The 18,555-nt window shown below is 39.4% G+C and overlaps 1 protein-coding gene across 5 annotated transcripts in view; it reads left to right on the top strand.

Annotated features, from left to right (window-relative positions):
- The window catches only part of ITCH (itchy E3 ubiquitin protein ligase), a 59,796-nt gene that overhangs the window by 29,500 nt on the left and 11,741 nt on the right, over positions 1–18,555 (top strand). For 4 of the 5 annotated variants that reach the window (XM_032127465.1, XM_032127467.1, XM_032127463.1 and 1 more), the window contains 12 exons: positions 1,755–1,879; positions 3,107–3,244; positions 5,344–5,386; positions 7,728–7,897; positions 9,021–9,255; positions 10,481–10,576; positions 11,833–12,007; positions 12,883–12,949; positions 14,456–14,540; positions 16,034–16,162; positions 16,805–16,877; positions 18,269–18,340. In XM_032127465.1, coding sequence (XP_031983356.1) covers positions 1,755–1,879; positions 3,107–3,244; positions 5,344–5,386; positions 7,728–7,897; positions 9,021–9,255; positions 10,481–10,576; positions 11,833–12,007; positions 12,883–12,949; positions 14,456–14,540; positions 16,034–16,162; positions 16,805–16,877; positions 18,269–18,340 — 1,408 coding nt within the window. The remainder of the gene's footprint in view (positions 1–1,754; positions 1,880–3,106; positions 3,245–5,343; positions 5,387–7,727; positions 7,898–9,020; positions 9,256–10,480; positions 10,577–11,832; positions 12,008–12,882; positions 12,950–14,455; positions 14,541–16,033; positions 16,163–16,804; positions 16,878–18,268; positions 18,341–18,555) is intronic. The other variant, XM_032127464.1, reaches the window with a different exon arrangement.

Below are 18,555 nucleotides of genomic sequence, written 5' to 3'. Positions count from 1 at the left end.
TACAGTCCAAAATAAGTATTTACAAACTATTACACTGCTTGTGCTTATATTTTGTATTGTGTGTGGCATATCAAAGGAGCTCTAATTCTGTGAGTAGTAAGGACAGTAAGGTAATTTAATATTAAAACTGATGGTCCCATGCACATTTTTGTTGTCATATTTAAAGTTATAGTTTTCAGAAATTCTGTGGCTGAAAAGTATAGCTGTTCTTTGTGTCCCACTGTGGTGTACCATGCCATAACACAGATAGTTGGCTCTGTCTTGTGCACCTCTAAATTCAGGCACAAATCCAAAATGCCCAGTTGATTTGTGCAACTTGTTAGTACGAAACTAACATCAGATTCAAGATGAATACAGCTGTTGATGTTTGCTTGGCCCAGTATTTCTGCTGTGAAATGATAGGAAGTGTAAAGCATGAATAAAAAAGATACACAAGTTCTATAAAATTTAGTTTTCTCTTAATGTCACATGGAACTCTGGGATAAAGGTCAGTCTTGCACACTGGACAGGGACTTTTCAGAAAGGCATGTCACATGGAATATTAGGAAGAAATTATTCCCTGTGAGGGTGGGGAGGCCCTGGCACAGGGTGCCCAGAGAAGCTGTGGCTGTCCCATCCCTGGAAGTGTCCGAGGCCAGGCTGGATGGGGCTTGCAGCAACCTGGGATAGTGGAAAGTGGGGTGGAATGAGATGGGCTTTAAGGTCCCTTCAATGCAAACCATTCAGTGATTCTCTGGTTTGCTTGTACTTAAATTGTAGATTATTCTTCTTGAAGCACCTGGAACATTGCCTGATGAAAACCTTTTTTGAATCTGTACTTCTATTGTAATTTAGGTTATTATGAAGTTTTAGTTACTACTATTTACTACCTCAGTTTGCACTGAGATATATTAAGAAAAAGGAAATCTTGCACTTTATATGCATAAAAGTCTAGAAGAGCAGAATTTTCTTTTACCTTTTAAAGCTTGTCTTTTTCTCTTTCTTTTTTTACTGGGAATGTTTGTGGTTTGTGCTGTGCTAGTCCACACAATAATACATGGGCCATTTTTGCCTCTGTTGAGTAAGAGCTAAGCAGAGACACCCCATGTATATCAACTTCATTGAAGGTTACACTAAAGCTACATGGAGCTTAGTGAAGTGAATTGGTTTTTAGGAAATATTTTGGCACAGCTGCCTATATTCAGGTTCAGGATGAAAAGGAAAGATGTAATGGCTTCTGCAAATGAGGGTGGACCCTCTTGGGGTTCCTTTCCTTGGAGAGAGTTTGTTAGGTGGATCTTCTGAAGGGATTGCTGACTGTGAAAGTCTGGACTTATCAACCGTATACAGCTGAAATTTTCCACTGAGAAAACAAGCAGTCATTTGTACCTGTTTCTCAAAATGAAAATAGTTTAAAACTATAGAAATGTTAGAATGTTCCTTCTAGAAAAAGAATGTCAGTATTAAAAATTACTTTGAAGTTGCTGTTATGGAACTTACTGTGTATTACTATGGAGTTGCTGGTAGTTTTTCTATATTTTCCTTAAAATAGTAATAATAAAGAATGTACTCTGTCTATGAAGAGTCTTGCAGCAGTGTTGATTGACATGACATATATAGATGACATGAGAATGTGATAATTGGAAATGGTTTGATGTTACCACCATTATTTCTTTGTTTTTAAATAACTTAAAGTGACAGTGGAAGCAGATGGTTCAGTTCATCCCCTTCCCCACCAACAAATGCCCTTACAGTGCTCAATTTTTTCTTTTCAGAATTGTCACTCCTGTAAGTAAATTAAACTTCCGAGTCTGGAGCCATCAAACATTGAAGTCTGATGTCCTTCTGGGAAGTGCTGCTCTGGATATTCATGAGACTTTGAAATCCAACAGTATGAAATGTAAGTCTGAGATGGAGGGCACCTCAGAATGCCATGGAGTTCCTCAGGAACTGTCTGTTAGTGAACATGAATGCTGTGTGCACCTCTGGAAATGGCCCTTAAGGGTTCCTTTTGGTGCTACAGGTCGCTTTTATGAGCTTCCTCCTACTTTTTCAGAGTAATCTTTTTTGGTTATACACAGGCTGCCTTAGTGTTCCTGAAAACAAGATGTTTTTTCCTTTGCTAGTGTGTGCAAGAGGGAGTGAAAGGCTAATTAAAGAGAAGAGTTTCCTTTTACATAGCTTAAAAAATAAAACTATGGTTGGGATTCTGGTGCTAGACAGGAAATATGTAGTTATTTTTGTTCTAAGTAGTTCCACAGGGATATATTGTATTATTTCATTCATCTTAGAACTAGTTAGGCTTTGGGCAATATGTGCATCCTGGGAAGCTTGAAGGAGAAATACAGAGTTCTACAGACCCATTACAGCACCCATGGGACTGCAGCACAGGGCTCTGTGCTGTCCTGCTTTTGTTGTGTCCTTTAAAGAAGTGTTGGCTTCCCAGCTGTCCCACACGGGTGTTGCAGATGGAGAATGCTGGCAGCAGTGAGAGCTGCTCTCCTGGCAGTGCCTGTCCTGCTGAAGCTGGGTGAAAATCCTCTTGGGTCAGTGCATTTGCTGTCTGACACCAGGCACCTATTGGAGCTCACTGGGGTTTGTTTCAAACCTTTTCAGCAAGAATGTTTATTTACAGTTCTGTTTCACTGAAAACCCTGAATATACCATTGGTCTGGGGATATGATGGAAAATGTTCCCAATCTGAATGTGAATCTGGATGTCATTAGGTAAATGTGAAGCTTTTTAGTCGAAGACAGAAATTATATCTGCTCTTAATCAAGAATAAAGTGAATTACACTTCCTAACTCTATATTGAGGGCAGGTGCATTAATTGCTGCAGAAATATGAGACTCAATCTCTGCTGTAATGATAACCCTTTCTAGGCAGCAGCAAGATTATGGACCAGTTTTTGCCCTTTTTGTAGAAACAATAACTTTCTAATGATACATGAAAACGCTCAGTTTTTACCACACAAAAAAATAATGGAGAGGCAGAGCTGTAGTTCTGGGGGGTGTTTGGGGTTTTTTTCCCCCCTTGATCACTGAGATCTGCAATTGGCTTCTTGAATAAAAGGCCCTTTTTTCTCATGTAGTAAGATAAGCTCCCTTTGTTCTGTGTTCTTTTCCAGTGGAGCAGGTAGTGGTGACGTTGCACCTCGTCGGTGACAGGGAGCCAGCAGAAGTGGTGGGAGATCTGTCGGTCTGTCTGGATGGGATGCAGGTCGACCCCGAGCTCCTGACCAATGGGGAAGCCTCAAGTACAAGAAGTAACTTTCAGTCCAAATCTAGATGTATCTGCTATGCAAAGCCTTTTTTGGGGAAGCTTTAACACAATTTAAATAATTCCAATAACAGCAGTTTCTGTAACTTTCTGTTGATAGAGATCAGAAGTCTCGTGCATTTTTATTTGAGGTGGAGTCATAGTTCACAGGGCAGACCTTCAGCCTTATTGTAACAAAAACCAGATCAGCATCTTTATTTCCTGGACTTTGCAAACTTTTACCTGGAGAGCCCAAACATTAATGAAAGCCTCTAGCGTCTCTGAATTTTAATAACATCATAAACAGAAAAAAATATAAAGTTGGTTTGATCGCATCATCATCCTAGTAATAAGTATTCTGCTTACTAGGAGACATGGGTTTATATTAATTTTTCTTAAAATAGCTCATTTAAATAAATGTATTCATAGGTTTAGTTCCCTGTGGAGAGCTGCAGAGAGGGATCCACTTTCTGTGTAGTTGTGTGTACAGTTTTTTAAACTGAAAACTTGAATACATGTAAAATATCTAATTACACTGAAATAAAAAAGTGATTTTAATTCCCTTGGAGCAGGACAGGCAGTGGAGCATTTCTGACATATTGTACTTTGAGAAGTAGAACTAGATAAGAGTTACTTTTCTACAAAGCAGCATGAGAGAGTGTCTGGTGTAGTGACCAGCTGGGCACTTAACTGGCAAGTTCTAGGCTTCTGGGTTTTTTAAAGTCCTAGAAGAAGTTGCTTTGAAATTTCATGTAAGTATCACAGAAAAATTTAATCAATACACAAATTCTGTAACCATTATTTCTTAGAGCTTTTAGTCCATTTCCTTTCCATTTTATTAAGAGGATCAATTGCACAGACTGATTGTATAGAATTTTATTTGTAAGTAAAAGCCAAGTGCTGGGATTTTGGGGGACTTACAGAGCAGGGCTGAGGTGTAGGGATAGAAATATCAAGTGAAAGTACCAAGTTTACCTCTTATGCAATACTTGATTTTCATCTGTGCTTTCTTCAATTTCCCAAAGTTCACCTACTGAGAAAAAGGTGGGAAAAGTCATGCAGGTAGTGGAATTGAGTACTGTTTACAGGGTTGGGCTCGACATAGCAAGCCCCAAGTTCAGCAGAAGGTTCCCAGATAATCAGGGGACTGGAGCACGTAAGGAAGGATTTAAATGTTAAAGTAGTCTAGCACATTTTGCAGACTAAAGGCACTTCAGACAAACACATTGTTCACAGAGTTGCTTTTAAGTTAAGATTTCTCGTGCTGGGATTAAATTCCTTCCGTGCACAGTCCACTAACAGCACATTATCCTAAGCCTTTCTGTGACTACATCCTTGTCTTTGCCTAGATCTGTCCACAGTTCCCATCAGAACTGAGAACTGATTTCTTTATTAATGACATTTGTTTAACTCTATGGAAATAAAGTATTGGTGCTATGTACATAAATGAGCAGTTCTGTGCTGCATATCCAGGGTTTGCAAATGCTGGCACAAAAGGCAAATATTTCCAAGCCGGCTGAATAAGTAGTTGCAAAACATCTCCAAATCTAGGCTGAGCTGCTGTAATGCTTTTGGAGTGCAGCCATATTTTGTACCTGCTTCAATGCCTTTATGTTAAATAATTTACTGAGAAGGGGAAGGGTCTGGGCTAGAGAGCCGCAGAAAACAAAGCCCCCAGCCAACCAGAGTGGAGATTTTAGTGAAGTTTTTGCCTTTTCTGCTCTGCCTGTCATCAGTGAAGGGGAGAGAATATGAAAAGCCAGCTCCACATAAAAGAATGAACACTGCTTTATACTGCTAGAAAGACAGTGTTACTAAACTCTGTGTGTGTGGGTTTGGGAATATGCGTACAGTCAAATGAGATCCTGTTGTATCTTCCGTAAGGTGGAAGTATTACAGTGGCAGTGGTTGAAAAAAAATTGTATTTACACACACAAATAGAGACATACAAAACATGTACAGCTTTGAAACACAGTAGATAAGCAGCACATAGTGTCTCACCTCCACACTTGAAAGAAGTGTGAGCATTAAAGGCTGCTGTTTTACTTGGAAATGATTCAGAGTGTTGCTTTTAATTCTGTTGTCTTTTTCTTCCTGGTATTTAAGGTCCTACACAGAGTGAAAGCTCCAGAGTAAAGAGTGATACACGGTAAGACTTTTTTCCTCTTCTGTTTTTTTTTATTCTGCCTTTTAGTATTCACAGTTTTGAAAGAGGAATTGTGTGTTTTGGAAAGAAGACAATGAAAAATTTATGAATATGCCCTGCAGCAGTATCTGTCGAGATCTGAGCATGCCCTAAACAAAAATACTGAACTGTTGCTCAGCTCCATTGTCTGGCCTCAGTTTTGCCTCCAAACCTGATTGATCTTTTCGTTTTTTCCCTTTGTGTTCCTCATCCTTCTCCCAGTGATTACCCAAAGTAAAATTTATAGTTAAAAAACCCCAAACCAATGGCACTGGTTATTTTTACACTGGTTGGCTTTGTAGCATGGAGGTATCAGAATTATGTTTAGCTTTGTTAAGAAGATCCCAAAAGCTGTCTGGCTCTTACAGTGCGTTAAGGCTGATACCGGATTATGAACCTTGCTGCCTGGTAGGATAAGAGTGTGCTCAGCACCATGTTACTTTAATTAGTTCCTAGTACTAAGAGTATTTTAGGGATCTGTACAGGGCACAACACTCTGCATGACATCTGGAGTAGCCAAGCTAAATTTCACTTTTTTTTAATAGTTCGTATTCTTGGCTGTGTTGTCTGAAGTCTTCCCATGAAAGTTTGTTTTTGTTCTGCTTCCTTTTTGTGTTTGAAAGAATGTTTAGATCCCTGGATATTCAGAATACCTGGGTGTGTATTAGGATAATAACAACAACAATAGTAATGATTTAGTTTTGTTATCAGCCAGGTGGCTTTTGGTTGTCATTGTGAGGATCATGTAAATGGTCAGGAAAGTGACTTTCTACAAGGGTGTGTAGTGAAAGAACAAGGGGGAACGGCTGAAAAACTGGGGCTAAATCTCCTACAGACTTGAGGTCACTAATGATTTGGATCCACTTTCAGAATTACATGCACCATACCTGGTAGAGAGCAAACGTGTGTTTGACAATGATATTGAGGTTAAGTGAACATGTTTGTACTTGGGCCTTTATGACTTATGATTTACTTAGCCTTACCTACTGGGTTTCTGTACATTTAAAGGAATGTCATTTTAGAGGTACTGGATTGAAACTGTAACCTTTTGTTTCTGATGGCTTATGTGCTTGACCTGTAAATCCACTAGAATTTTAGTTGACAACCTTTTTATTTTGCCCAACATATTCTGAAAACAAAATGCTTTAGAATAAAGATGTAGACACCTCTAACTTTGCTTAAGGAGCTACAAATATATCAGAATAATACTGTGCTAGGTGTAAGTGAACAGCACAGCATGGGTCAGTACTGCTATGTAGTTTCTTAAGTCTAGTAAGGTTGAGCAGTTTATATTCATAGCTATTGGTCAAAACTTCGTCCTAAATTCTTCAGCCTGTTCCAGAATTGAGTTTACAGGGAAAATCTATGTATGCATTTGTGGATACAAATATGCTGCTAGCAAGAATTTTTCTTGCTTCTTTCCAGTCCCATGAGATATTTTTCTCTCTCATGGAAGATGTTAGCAGAATTCTATAAGCTATGAACACCTGTGACCTTGCAAAGCTTTGTTTATAGTACAGTAGGAAAATATTTTGACAATGGATGTTTTAGGATTTTAGCCAATCACCCCCAAGGGGTGGCTGATCCTTTGACCAATTAGACTATGAAGAAAAAAGTCTATAAAAGAGTTTGTAAAATAATTAAAGAAATCGATCTTGCTGCACAATTCCTGCCTGCTGGATCTCTCTTCTCCCTACCACTGTGGGATACTGCAACATGCATAAGTAAAATTTCTAAAACTTGTATCATTTTGTGTGTTCTGAGCATATGGCAGCCCTGTGGAGTAAAGGCATACAGGCTGTTCTCAGGCCTTAGTCAGCTTCTCATCTCATTAGAGACAAGTGGGACTCATGGGCAGAAATAGCTGAGCAGCAAAATCCAGAGCCTGGACCTAAGGGCAAGGGTATTGAATTGGGAAATGAAAGAGGAGATTTTGGTGACAGATGTTACATACATCTATTTCACCACCTTTCCATCAGTTGAGGTTTCAAGTACCTCAGGAGATAAACTCTGAGTATGTTTTTACAGATGTAAAGATGCTTGGAATTATTGTGAGTGTTAAGAATCTCACCTAGTTGTAACTGTAACATTCTAGTGTCTTTCATGTGTATTTTCAACCCCCCTGAAAGTGTCCCAGGCCAGTCTGGATGGGGCTTGGAGCAACCTGGTCTAGTGGAAGGGGGCTGGAACGAGATGAGCTTTAAGGCTTGTCCCAACCCAAACTCTTCCATGATTCTGTGATTTGCAAAGTTTCATGTCACCCATGCGCTACTAGAACAGTTCTCTGTGTTTTTTCCTGCAAAAGGACTAACTCAAATGGCCTTGAAAGCTGTGAGGATGCTGCTTCCAGTGAAAACAAGACCGTTAATGGCAGTGACTCTCCATTACTCACAAATGGAAACTGCAAACCTGCCAGACCTCCCAGGCCTGCCAGGCCCCCGCCCCCCACTCCCCGCAGACCCCCATCGGTAGCCGGTACGTCCGTGGGGTGGGCACTCCTTGAGTGAACATAACTGTTTCTGCTCCTGATGTTTAACTGCACTTTTTGATGGTAAACTCTTTGGCAGGTCATTTCTGAAGGAGTGTTTTTTAGCTTGCATTCAGCACGTGTTGTTTAGTCATTGTTCCTGTTACTGGAAATTTCTTGTTTCCATGTCTGCTCAGAGGTGGTGGCAGTCAGTGATGGTGCTACAGAGAGTGGAGCTGGGACCAGGAGAACACAAGTGAATGCTGCTGCTGCTGCACTAAGGCACCCACTGAGGGTGACATGAAATCCATTGAAGGACTCACAGAAGTGTCTCAAGTTGATAGTATTGAGTTCTGAGATACGAGTTACTGGTTTCTACAATTCCAGTTAGATTCTGTGAAGTTGCAGCACTTAAAACATTTACCATTCTTCTCTGCTGAAATGGATAGATTTTTTTTATCTAGTTATTTAAAAACTACTTGAAGGCCACTAATTTTGAAAAGTTACTTGATGTTTTTTGAGTAATTCCTTTACCCCCATACAGTGCAATGTTTCGGTAGTCTCATTATTACAATTGATAAATACTGGGTCTGGATGGGCCCTGCAATACAGAAATTACTTTAAAAGATTAATCCAGTGCAGTTAGTTAATAAGATTTGACTTGTGTTCAATTTCTAACCCCACCCACCAAATGACATTAAGATAAAACTGAAAACATTTAAAGAATGTCTGTGTTCCCCTCCCATTGTGATTGTTACTTTCCATGCAATATCAAATCTTCTCTTGAAAATTTTATGCTTATCATCACTTAAACTATTATTCCAAATAATAAATGGAAAAGAATTAATTCATTAGTACAAGGAAGTAGTTTTTTATCATCGTTTAATGTTTACAGAATGCAGACAAGGTAAATATTTATCAGAAATACCAAATTGTGCTGTTGATGGCAGTCCTTGGATTAAAGCATTTTTACAGTGAGACAGAATTGCTGTTTAGTTTCTGTATGAGAGCAAAACGTGGCTGTGGAAACAGCAGTTCTTGCAGGTTTGCTTTTGTAATGTATAACTTCTACAATAGATTGGTGATAAATGTCAGTTCAAGGCTTTTTCTCTTCTCTCTCTGACATCATAGCAAATGCAAATGGTCCTTCATCCATGTCCACAGAAAGCGATGGGGCCAGTGCAGGATCACTGGCAGGTACAGCCTCAAATACACCTTCAGAGCAGAGCCCTGAGGGGGCAACAGCCGCAACCACAGCTCCTGCCACTCCTGCACTCACCACTCCTCCAGTGTCGAGACAAGTCCAGCCAGTAAATCCTCCACCTCAGGCCCTGACTACAGCCAGTCAAGGTCCTCTTCCACCTGGGTATGGGTTTAATGACTTCTTTCTCCCTGTGTGTGCTGACTTTTCTGGTTTTACTTTATTTTACTTACAGTAGGTGTAACAAACCATTGATAACATCTGCCCTTTGCTGCCTGACAAAAATCCCCCAATACGAATTTGGAGAGTTTTATAACTGTTTTGCATGATCAGTCTTCAAGCATTCAAGGAAAGAACTACTTTTGATACTTATCATATATTCCCATGTCAGTGAAACACAGGTTTAAAATAGTGTGACAACCTGTTGTCTTCAAATTAGAATAAAATCAGGTAGGAAAATATTGGTACAGATAAGAAGAAGAAAAGCTGCTGTTGCAGTTCGTAATCTGCAGCGTGTCTTGAAGATTTGGATTTCATACTGCAGCTCCTGGGAGTAGCAGGGACATGCTGCTGTGCTTTGGGTACACGTAGAATTTGTGAGATAGCTGGCCTGTTGCTTCAAAGCTCTCAACTTTAAAAAAACAACAGTGAAAAAGTTTCTGGACTCTCTAAATGAGGGAAAACAAAAACTTCCCAATGTGAGTGGTGTAATTGATGAAATAGCTGCCTTAAATTGCAGGTAGTTGAACCAAAAGGTAGGAGAGGTCTGAATTACCTCACAGGATAATGGAAATAAAAAAGTGGTCTTGAAAACATCAGTTGTTGCTTTATCATTTTGATTTCAACAGAAATAGCAAATAGCATCTTTTTTTCCCTGTGTGATGTTACATTTAATGCAAATACAGGGGTAAGTCATTATCCCAAATGCTGCATAGGCAGAAAATGTGAGCAATGCCCTTATGGTGACCTCTGCATAGACTTGATCACTGAAAAACGTGCATGTATTAATTTAATGCTCTAAATACTCTAAAAGGGGATTATGATCTGTAGTTGGTTCTGTTCAACAGGTTATTGATACGCTTGATATTGAGTACAAAATTTTGCTAAAGTTGTTACACATAAGCATGAATTTGAGCTTCAGTTTCCCAGAAAGGTGGTCATGTACAATGTTTTTTTAAATTTTAGTTGACATAGAATCACTGTTAGAGGAATGGTACCACTGTGTGTTGCACACCGTTCTGGTGCATCTCATGAGCCAAGGGTTAGTTTTAAGCATTTTGTTTAGAAATAAACATTTTATGAAAACAAATGTTTCTCATCTTTATGCTGTAGATGCATGCTTGGATTAGTTTGATCTGGAGGAAGATTAAACTCTTTGATCTATTTTCAGTTGGGAGCAAAGAGTAGACCAGCATGGTCGAGTGTACTATGTGGATCATGTTGAAAAAAGAACAACGTGGGATCGGCCAGAGCCTCTTCCTCCAAGGTGAGCCAGGATCAGCCATATGATCATCTCAGGTGTCTGGGTTTTTCAGGAATTAATTGCCTGACAGTTTGCTAAAGCTGGAAAGGATATTTGTAAATAGAAATGTGAACCCAGTGCAAATAGTTGCTCCAGGTTGTCTCTGAGGATTACATATGGAAAAGAGTTGAATGTCAAAAACAACCAAATCTCAATTTACTGTCAAAGATTAAGCAACTGCATCTTTACTGACTGTCAGTTAAAGACAGTAGACACCCTCAAGAGTAAGAGAACCAAAACCACAGAAAAGTATTTTGGGAGTGAGGTAACTATCAGCTTGAGCAGGAATGCTCTTGGTTACTTCTTATCCCAAGGTTACTGTTCACAGGCCTTTGATCTTGTCTCAGGGTTCCCAGCTGCCAATTTACTATGCACAAAGAAACCAGCTTTGGTTATTAAACTTCTCCAGCTCTTGGCGTCAGAACAGCCAGTGATGTTAGTTCACAGTTTTTCTATGTTTCTTATTTTTTAACAATATAAGAAAAATACAAGAGTTGTTCTGTTGCACTTTTTCATCTTTAAATAGTTGACACACAAGAAAGAATTACAAAGTGAAAATATGGGATAGTAAAGAGAACTTTGTATTAAAAGAACAAAAACTGGCAGACAGTCTCCTAAATGGAGCCCACCTGTCGTGTTTCAAGTTATTTTGAACTCTTTGAACAGATCAACTTGTGTATTGCTTAAGCTTACTTAGAATAGGAATGTTTTCTTTCAAGTTTTATGAGTAGTACTGATCAGATATGAACTGAAAATTTAAAAAAAAAAACCAAAAGAAAATCAAACCAAAATAAAACACCAAACCCAATGCCCAAACCTTCCTTTTCTGCCAAATCAGTGTGAGGAAGTCTTGCATTGAATAGCTTGAAATGTCAGGGGGGTTGATGAGTTTTAGGAGAAACCAGCAGATTTATGGTACCGGCTGGGTGAGATAACTGCAGTGATGCCAGCACAGTATGGACACTGGTTTAGTTGAAAACTATTTCAAAAAACCCTAAAAATACAGTAAATTGAATGAGTCTGACTTTGTATAGCATGCAACAAAAAAAAGTGATTCTCCTAAAACAATTCTAGCTCTTGCATAATTTTACCAAAGGGTGCAAGGAGAAGAAACTGCTGATGAGCCCATGCTTTCTGTTCCCTTCCACCACACTGGCTTCCAAGCACCTCTGAGCCCTTAAATTGCCTGCTATAACTGTGACTTGTCTTTTTTCCCCAAGCTGGGAGCGCCGAGTTGACAACATGGGGAGGATTTATTACGTTGACCACTTCACCAGAACGACGACGTGGCAGAGACCAACGCTGGAGTCCGTCCGCAATTACGAGCAGTGGCAGCTCCAGCGCAGCCAGCTCCAAGGAGCCATGCAGCAGTTCAACCAGAGGTTTATCTATGGGGTAAGGAATACATGGGTGACTCTGAGGATTGAGGTGGTTTTGGGGTTTGGGCATGCTTGTGTGTGACCTTTCCCTATGAAGGCACCAGACTCTGTTATGTTCTATGATATATCTTTGTGTGTAGCACGGCAGGGAGGGCTCATTGTAACATTAGTTCATGTCCTTGCAGGCAGCACATGGGGTTTATCTGTCACCTCAGTATATCTTGGATAAAATTTATGTACAATATTGATAAAGCCTTTGGTTCAAAACAAACTACAGCTTAGTAATAAGCTGGTTTATTTGTATTGTATCTTGTGTTACCCTGGCCAAACACCTGGGAGGTAGGCAAGCTCACAGGCTTTTACCCATTTCTGCTCTGGGTAAAATGAATTGTGTGCAGGGAATGTTAGAGCAGGGAAATTGAAAATAATCCTTCCAGCATTTTAAATCCATTGTCTGCCTGTGATGAATAGCTGACATTCAATCACTCCAGCTCATGATACTCATGCTCATCAAGAATGATGTGAGTTCTGATTTGGTTTATGTGTGAGAATAAAATGGAGCCCGTAAGAGGTGGTAGGGAGAACTGTACTGAGTGCAGGAATGAAGTGGTTTGCTTTCTGATTGTTTTGGGTGCTACTGTACTAATTTCCTCCTGCGTAGGCAGGGGCACTAAACAAAGAGTAATTATTTCTTGGCACTGTAGTTAATTAAGCATGCCAAGGTCAGTAAAACAGGCCTTCTCTGTGAAGAAAAAGAAATAGTTGGCATCTTTGCTTATGTGTAACATTAACAAAACTGCATTTACTTCAGTAATCTGGGATGGCTATGGTTGAACATCTGGATAGCAAATGACTAGTCATTAATGCCTCATTTGTTTGTGTAACTTGCAGAACCAGGATTTTTCATCCACACAGAACAAAGAGTTTGATCCTCTTGGCCCTCTGCCACATGGATGGGGTAGGACTAACTTGAATGTGTTTTGTAATGCAGTGTAATTAAACATTAAAGCATACTTCTGCCAAATTATTTGTCAGCTGTTCTAGGCTAGTTTTTAAAAATTAAAATCTGGATTAAAAATATTTTAAAATTAGATCTAATCAAATGTGCTATTAAAACAGAATCCTGACTAGGATATTCCATTTCAAAGTGGTTTAGAAACTATAAAGTGTTCTGGTTCACTGGTAACAAGTGTAATAGCTGCTTTAACACTCTCATCCTTTTGAGAGTTTTTCATTCCCCCCTACCATCCTGTTCCTGCTAAATCAGCCTCCAAATCCTCTCTAAATCAAACTGCCAAATTCTCTCTCCAAGACAACTCTTGAACAGTTTTGTTGGTCTGAAAATGTTTTTTATAGTGACAACTAAGCACTTTTTGACTTGGCCCTCCCCCTGGAGTAAATTTGTTCTTGTACTTTACAGGGTTGAGAATTTACAATTAATACAAATTTTGTCGGGGTGTAATAAAAATATAGAACTGTAAAACTGCTTTCTGGTGTGACTATCAAGCAGATACAAAAATTCAAGTTTTATGATACGTAGGTGAAGCTCTCAGAATTGTGGAATTTGGAGCAAGTAATTACTTGGCAGAGTTGGACCTCGGTATTTGGGCTCATCTGCTTTTCAAACAGAACTATTGGATTTTTTGTATCATGGTATTGATGCAACTTCATGCCATAAAGCTGTTGTTCCCCACACTTGTGCTTAGTACATTACATATATAGCATTTCAAAGAAAAGTCTTTAGGCTGGCATTGTCCGGGAAATGGCAAACTGAGTCTCCACATTGTGTGGAATTCTGCTGTCAGGCTCTTAGGCAAATGCCTATTTACAGACTTCTCTTGGAAACTGAACCTTTTGACTTGTGGTAGTCAGATTTTGGCCCATTTTTGTAATTTCTCTTGCAACACTGAGTAAAATTGTTATGAAGAGCTGCAGAATGGTACAGAAGAGCAAGCCAGGGCATTTCTTATAAGCTGTGTTAGGTTGGTGTATGCCCATGGTTCATCTGAGAGAAAATATAAATTGGTTTTCTTGGAAACTGCATTGACCATTTTTTATTCCCTGCTATAATTTGAACATGAAGCCCCCTGGTACCTTCTGTATACTTCTGTGTACATCTGTTCCCTCCTCTGTGTTTGCTTTCTGTGTTGCTTGTCAGGCACATCACAATATTTGACACAGTTGAAATTTCCTATGGACAAAACAGCTCACAGTTTTCCCTTTTTCAATTAATTTTTCCTACAATTGAAAAATAAATGACATAGTAAGGAATAATGTCAATGATTATTTGATTGTTATTATTATTTAATTATTATTAAAATATGTTGGGTCAGAGGAGGTACAGAGAAACCTGAGGACAGGAGAGGCTGTGGCAGGGTCTGGTGATTGGTATTATTTATTTGATGTAGTCTCAGCAATACATTAAAGGGGGAATTGAATTTTTTCTCCTTTTACATCTTTTCAGAAAAGAGAACTGACAGCAATGGCAGAGTGTATTTTGTCAATCACAACACACGAATCACTCAGTGGGAAGACCCCAGGAGTCAGGGGTAAGAAATCAGTTGCAGCTTCATGTATGATGAAAATGTAAATGAAACAGAAATGTAGCCAAGCAGTGAGAGCAGAGTGAGCCAGGAACTGCTGTGCACAGGTGACACATGGATTGTGCTATGCAAACATCAGAGAGCTCATAAAAAATTAAGAGATATTAGCCAAAAAGGAAACTGTCACAGTATTACTTTGTTATACTACAGTTACCAGGAAAGCCTTGGTCAACAGTAAGCAATAAGCTCAATCCCCAGGACAGCTTCTGCTTTTCATAAGTAATCAATGACATTTGTTTAAACACCTGTATCATTGGAGGAAGGAGAGATTTCTTTTGTATGATGATGGGATAGTGCAGAGAGTCTTGAATAAGACTTTGGTTGTTTCCTAGACAGTCACAGAATCACAGAATGGTTTGGGTTGGAAGGGACCTTAAAGCCCATCTCGTTCCACCCTCCTGCCATGGGCAGGGACACCTTCCACTATGCCTGATTGCTCCAAGCCCCATCCAACCTGGCCTTGGGGACAGTTCCAGGGATAGGCAGGAGACAGAAAGAAGACAGACCCAAAAAACTGCAGCATCTTTTCCTCACACCTTTTAAAAAAAGGAGGAACAAAGGAGACAGAGAGCTTGAGGCACTACTAGAAACACTGGAGTTCTGTGTCACTGTGAGTCTTTGAGGTAAGGAATGGAGGCAGGAAGTTGAGGGTGAAGGGTGTTCAGTCCCAGCTGCTGTTTGAGCTGAAAATCTCTGTTTGGTGAAGCAACTTCACCTGTCCTCCGTGGAGAAGGAGGGGAAGGGGGACAGCCAAGGCTGTGTGAGAGGGCTAACAGCTGTAGCCACTCACCTCTGCAGCAGCCAGCTGTGCAGAACAGTTACTCTTGGAGCAGCCCAACAACAGCATGTTTGGGCTGCACAGTCAGGACAGGATGTTTATGGAGGGAAGTCACTGGGGAGCACGTCACAGTGATACTGCTCAGGTCTTCCAAATATACTGAGATGTACTTTTGTGTATAGCAAAACTGAGTTTGGAGTTGTCAAAAAATTATACATGATCAGTATTTGCATTTTCTTTTATTTTTGTCATTCTGAAATGTTTTTGGCTGCTGTGATTATACATGAGGTACCAAAAGCTACCTGTTAAAATTATGTCAGTTTATGAGTAAAAGCTTTATAGTTAGAAGATAAAATTCTGTTGTTTGTGAAGGAAACAATAAACCTTGCTTACATTTTTCCCTGAAGGGTTTTTTTTTTTTTTTCTTTTATTTAAGGTAGTGCAAGCAAATGAGCTAATGTTTACTTAACCAGTCATTTTGGTCTAATGGAGAGCTGACTGCAAATTTAGGAGCAGGGGAAAAGCCAAAATAAATCCAAATGGAAACTTTCTCAATCCGTAGATTTTCTAGATGTTCCGAAATGCTTAATGTCTCAGGTATTACTCGATTGACTTAATAGATTAAGTTGATCAGTTACCATGTATTTTATTGTATCCATAGTCAGTTAAATGAGAAGCCCTTGCCAGAGGGCTGGGAAATGCGATTTACTGTGGATGGAATTCCCTACTTTGTGGATCACAATAGAAGAACCACTACATACATAGATCCCCGCACGGGCAAGTCAGCTCTGTAAGTGTTCTTAACATTTTACTAAGTTTTCAAAAGTCAAGTTTAGCACACATCATTTTCGAAACCTTTTTTTTTTTCCTCTTACTACGTTATTAGGCAGAAAGTTTTACATAGAGCAATGCTGCTTAATTACCTGGGATTTTTCATTCACTGCTAAGTCCCTGAAGAAGGCAGAGTTCCGAACACTGCAGAATCCTTCTTGCCACGTAGTGAATGATATTTGAGAGTAATGGAGAAGCTGCATCTGTCCTGTTGATGACCAGATCCCTTCCTGAGAGTTACTAGTCTCTCTTTTTTAAGAGACCCAACCCTTTCTTTTTTTGATTTTCTTAGGAACCAGAATGAAGTCAAAACCAGAATTTACCTCCCAAGTTAACTGAATGTCATCACATCCTTATTGTTAGAATCTTTTTTTACAGTTAATGATCAGGTAGTGTTTTAAATGTACTGATAAGCATTCCACAGTTTACAAAGGAAGATTTTTTTCTTTTAGTTTAAAAACAAGAAATTACACTCCAAAATCAAAAAATGTGACTAGATAGCCAGCTAAACCATACAGCTGTATAACTAAAACATTCGCAGACTTTTACTTCAGTTACAAAAACACTTGGAAATTCATTCTTTTCCTCGTTTTGGTTGCAGAGACAATGGACCCCAGATAGCTTATGTGCGTGATTTCAAGGCCAAGGTCCATTATTTCAGATTCTGGTGTCAGGTACGGATTCATTTCTTGGCAATATTTGCTTGCATTTTTGGTTTTGCTTAGATGGTTTCAATGCCTTCTTCAGTGCCTTCCAATAAAGGGAATCAAACTACTTTAAGGTTAAAGGTGAGGTAAATTAGGAAGGAGGAAATACATTGTATTGTATTGAATTGTATCATCTCAGGTAAGCTTTAAAGCAATGTAACTTATAGCTTTAAAATGTTTTAGAATAAAGGAAGACATCGATTTACCTACTTTTCTTGAAGTGGTGGGTTTCTGAATAGCATTTTCTTGCTGCTGTTCATACAGGAATATATGGAGGCAGTATTTTTAGAGCTAATACACGATCTACTTTCTGTATAAATACCCACTTCTGGCAGAAAATGCAGGGCATTTGCCACACAACAGACATGTCTAAGCACTGAAGGATATACTGTGGTGCATGTTAGGGTGCTCTAACATAATACCAAATTCCAGTGTGTCAGTCTTGGTCCTCTAAGCTCTTTATATCAAGAGATGAAGTAAATTCGTGTTTAGGAAAAAGTCTTAGGTTTAAATGTTCCAGTTTTCAAGAGTCACTGAATTATCCTTTGAAAATAGTGGAGAGCCTCATTTTTCACTTGGAATTTTGTGCAGTATAGCCTGAATGTTTTAATTTTTTATTAAATTAATAGAAGCACAGAATGGTTTGAGTTGGAAGGGACCTTAAAGATCATCTCATTCCAACCCCCTGCCATGGCCAGGGACACCTTCCACTGTCCCAGGCTGCTCCAAGCCCTGTCCAGCCTGGCCTTGGACACTGCCAGGGATCCAGGGGCAGCCACAGCTTCTCTGGGCACCCTGTGCCAGGGCCTGCCCACCCTCCCAGGGAACAATTTCTTCCCAATATCCCATCTACCCCTGCCTTCTGGCAGTGGGAAGCCCTTCCCTTTGTCCTGTTGCTCCAGGCCATTCTCAGTAGCCTCTCTTCACCTTTCTTGTTGGTCCCTTCCAACCATAATTATGTCACCCTGAAGCTTCTCCAGACTGAACAATCCCAGTTCTTTCAGCCTTTTTTCATAGGAGAGGTACTTCATGTGTCTCATAAATTCTGGGGTAGAAACCCTTTCTCAGGTAGAATATGTTACTGATCTTCATGTTTTCCAGTATCTTGTAGGAGTGCAATATTTAACCTGTTCTGAGCAGCATCTGGAGATGTGTGCATGCCACTGTAGATAGTAATGTTGGAAGCAGTCTGTTCTTGGATTAAATTCCAATTCAGATACCTTGATTACTGGGTTTGTTTTATATAAATTAACGAAATTCAACTGTACCTTATAATATATACAACAAATACCGGTCCAAACTCAGTAGTGGAAACTTTAAGTGATTGTACCCTTCACCTCTAAAAAATTTCCTTTCAGCAACTGGCAATGCCACAGCACATAAAGATCACAGTGAGCAGGAAAACATTATTTGAGGACTCGTTTCAGCAGGTATTGTATTAAAACATGAGAGTAATGGGCATGAAAATTGGAGTTATTAAATTTCTTGTCACATGTCATTTTTGAGCCTTTGATAGCTTGCTAATGTTACTTTAAGTCAGGCTAACAAAAAATACTAGTTTAATAGTCAGGCTGCGTTCACACTTAGAAGATCATGTTAAAATATGAAGTTCTGGCACTGATTTATCTGGCGAAGGTGATTTTTT

The sequence above is a fragment of the Corvus moneduloides genome, chromosome 17 (assembly GCF_009650955.1).
Source record: "Corvus moneduloides isolate bCorMon1 chromosome 17, bCorMon1.pri, whole genome shotgun sequence".
NCBI classification, from domain to species: domain Eukaryota; kingdom Metazoa; phylum Chordata; class Aves; order Passeriformes; family Corvidae; genus Corvus; species Corvus moneduloides.
This window is presented reverse-complemented; position numbering and strand designations above follow the sequence as displayed.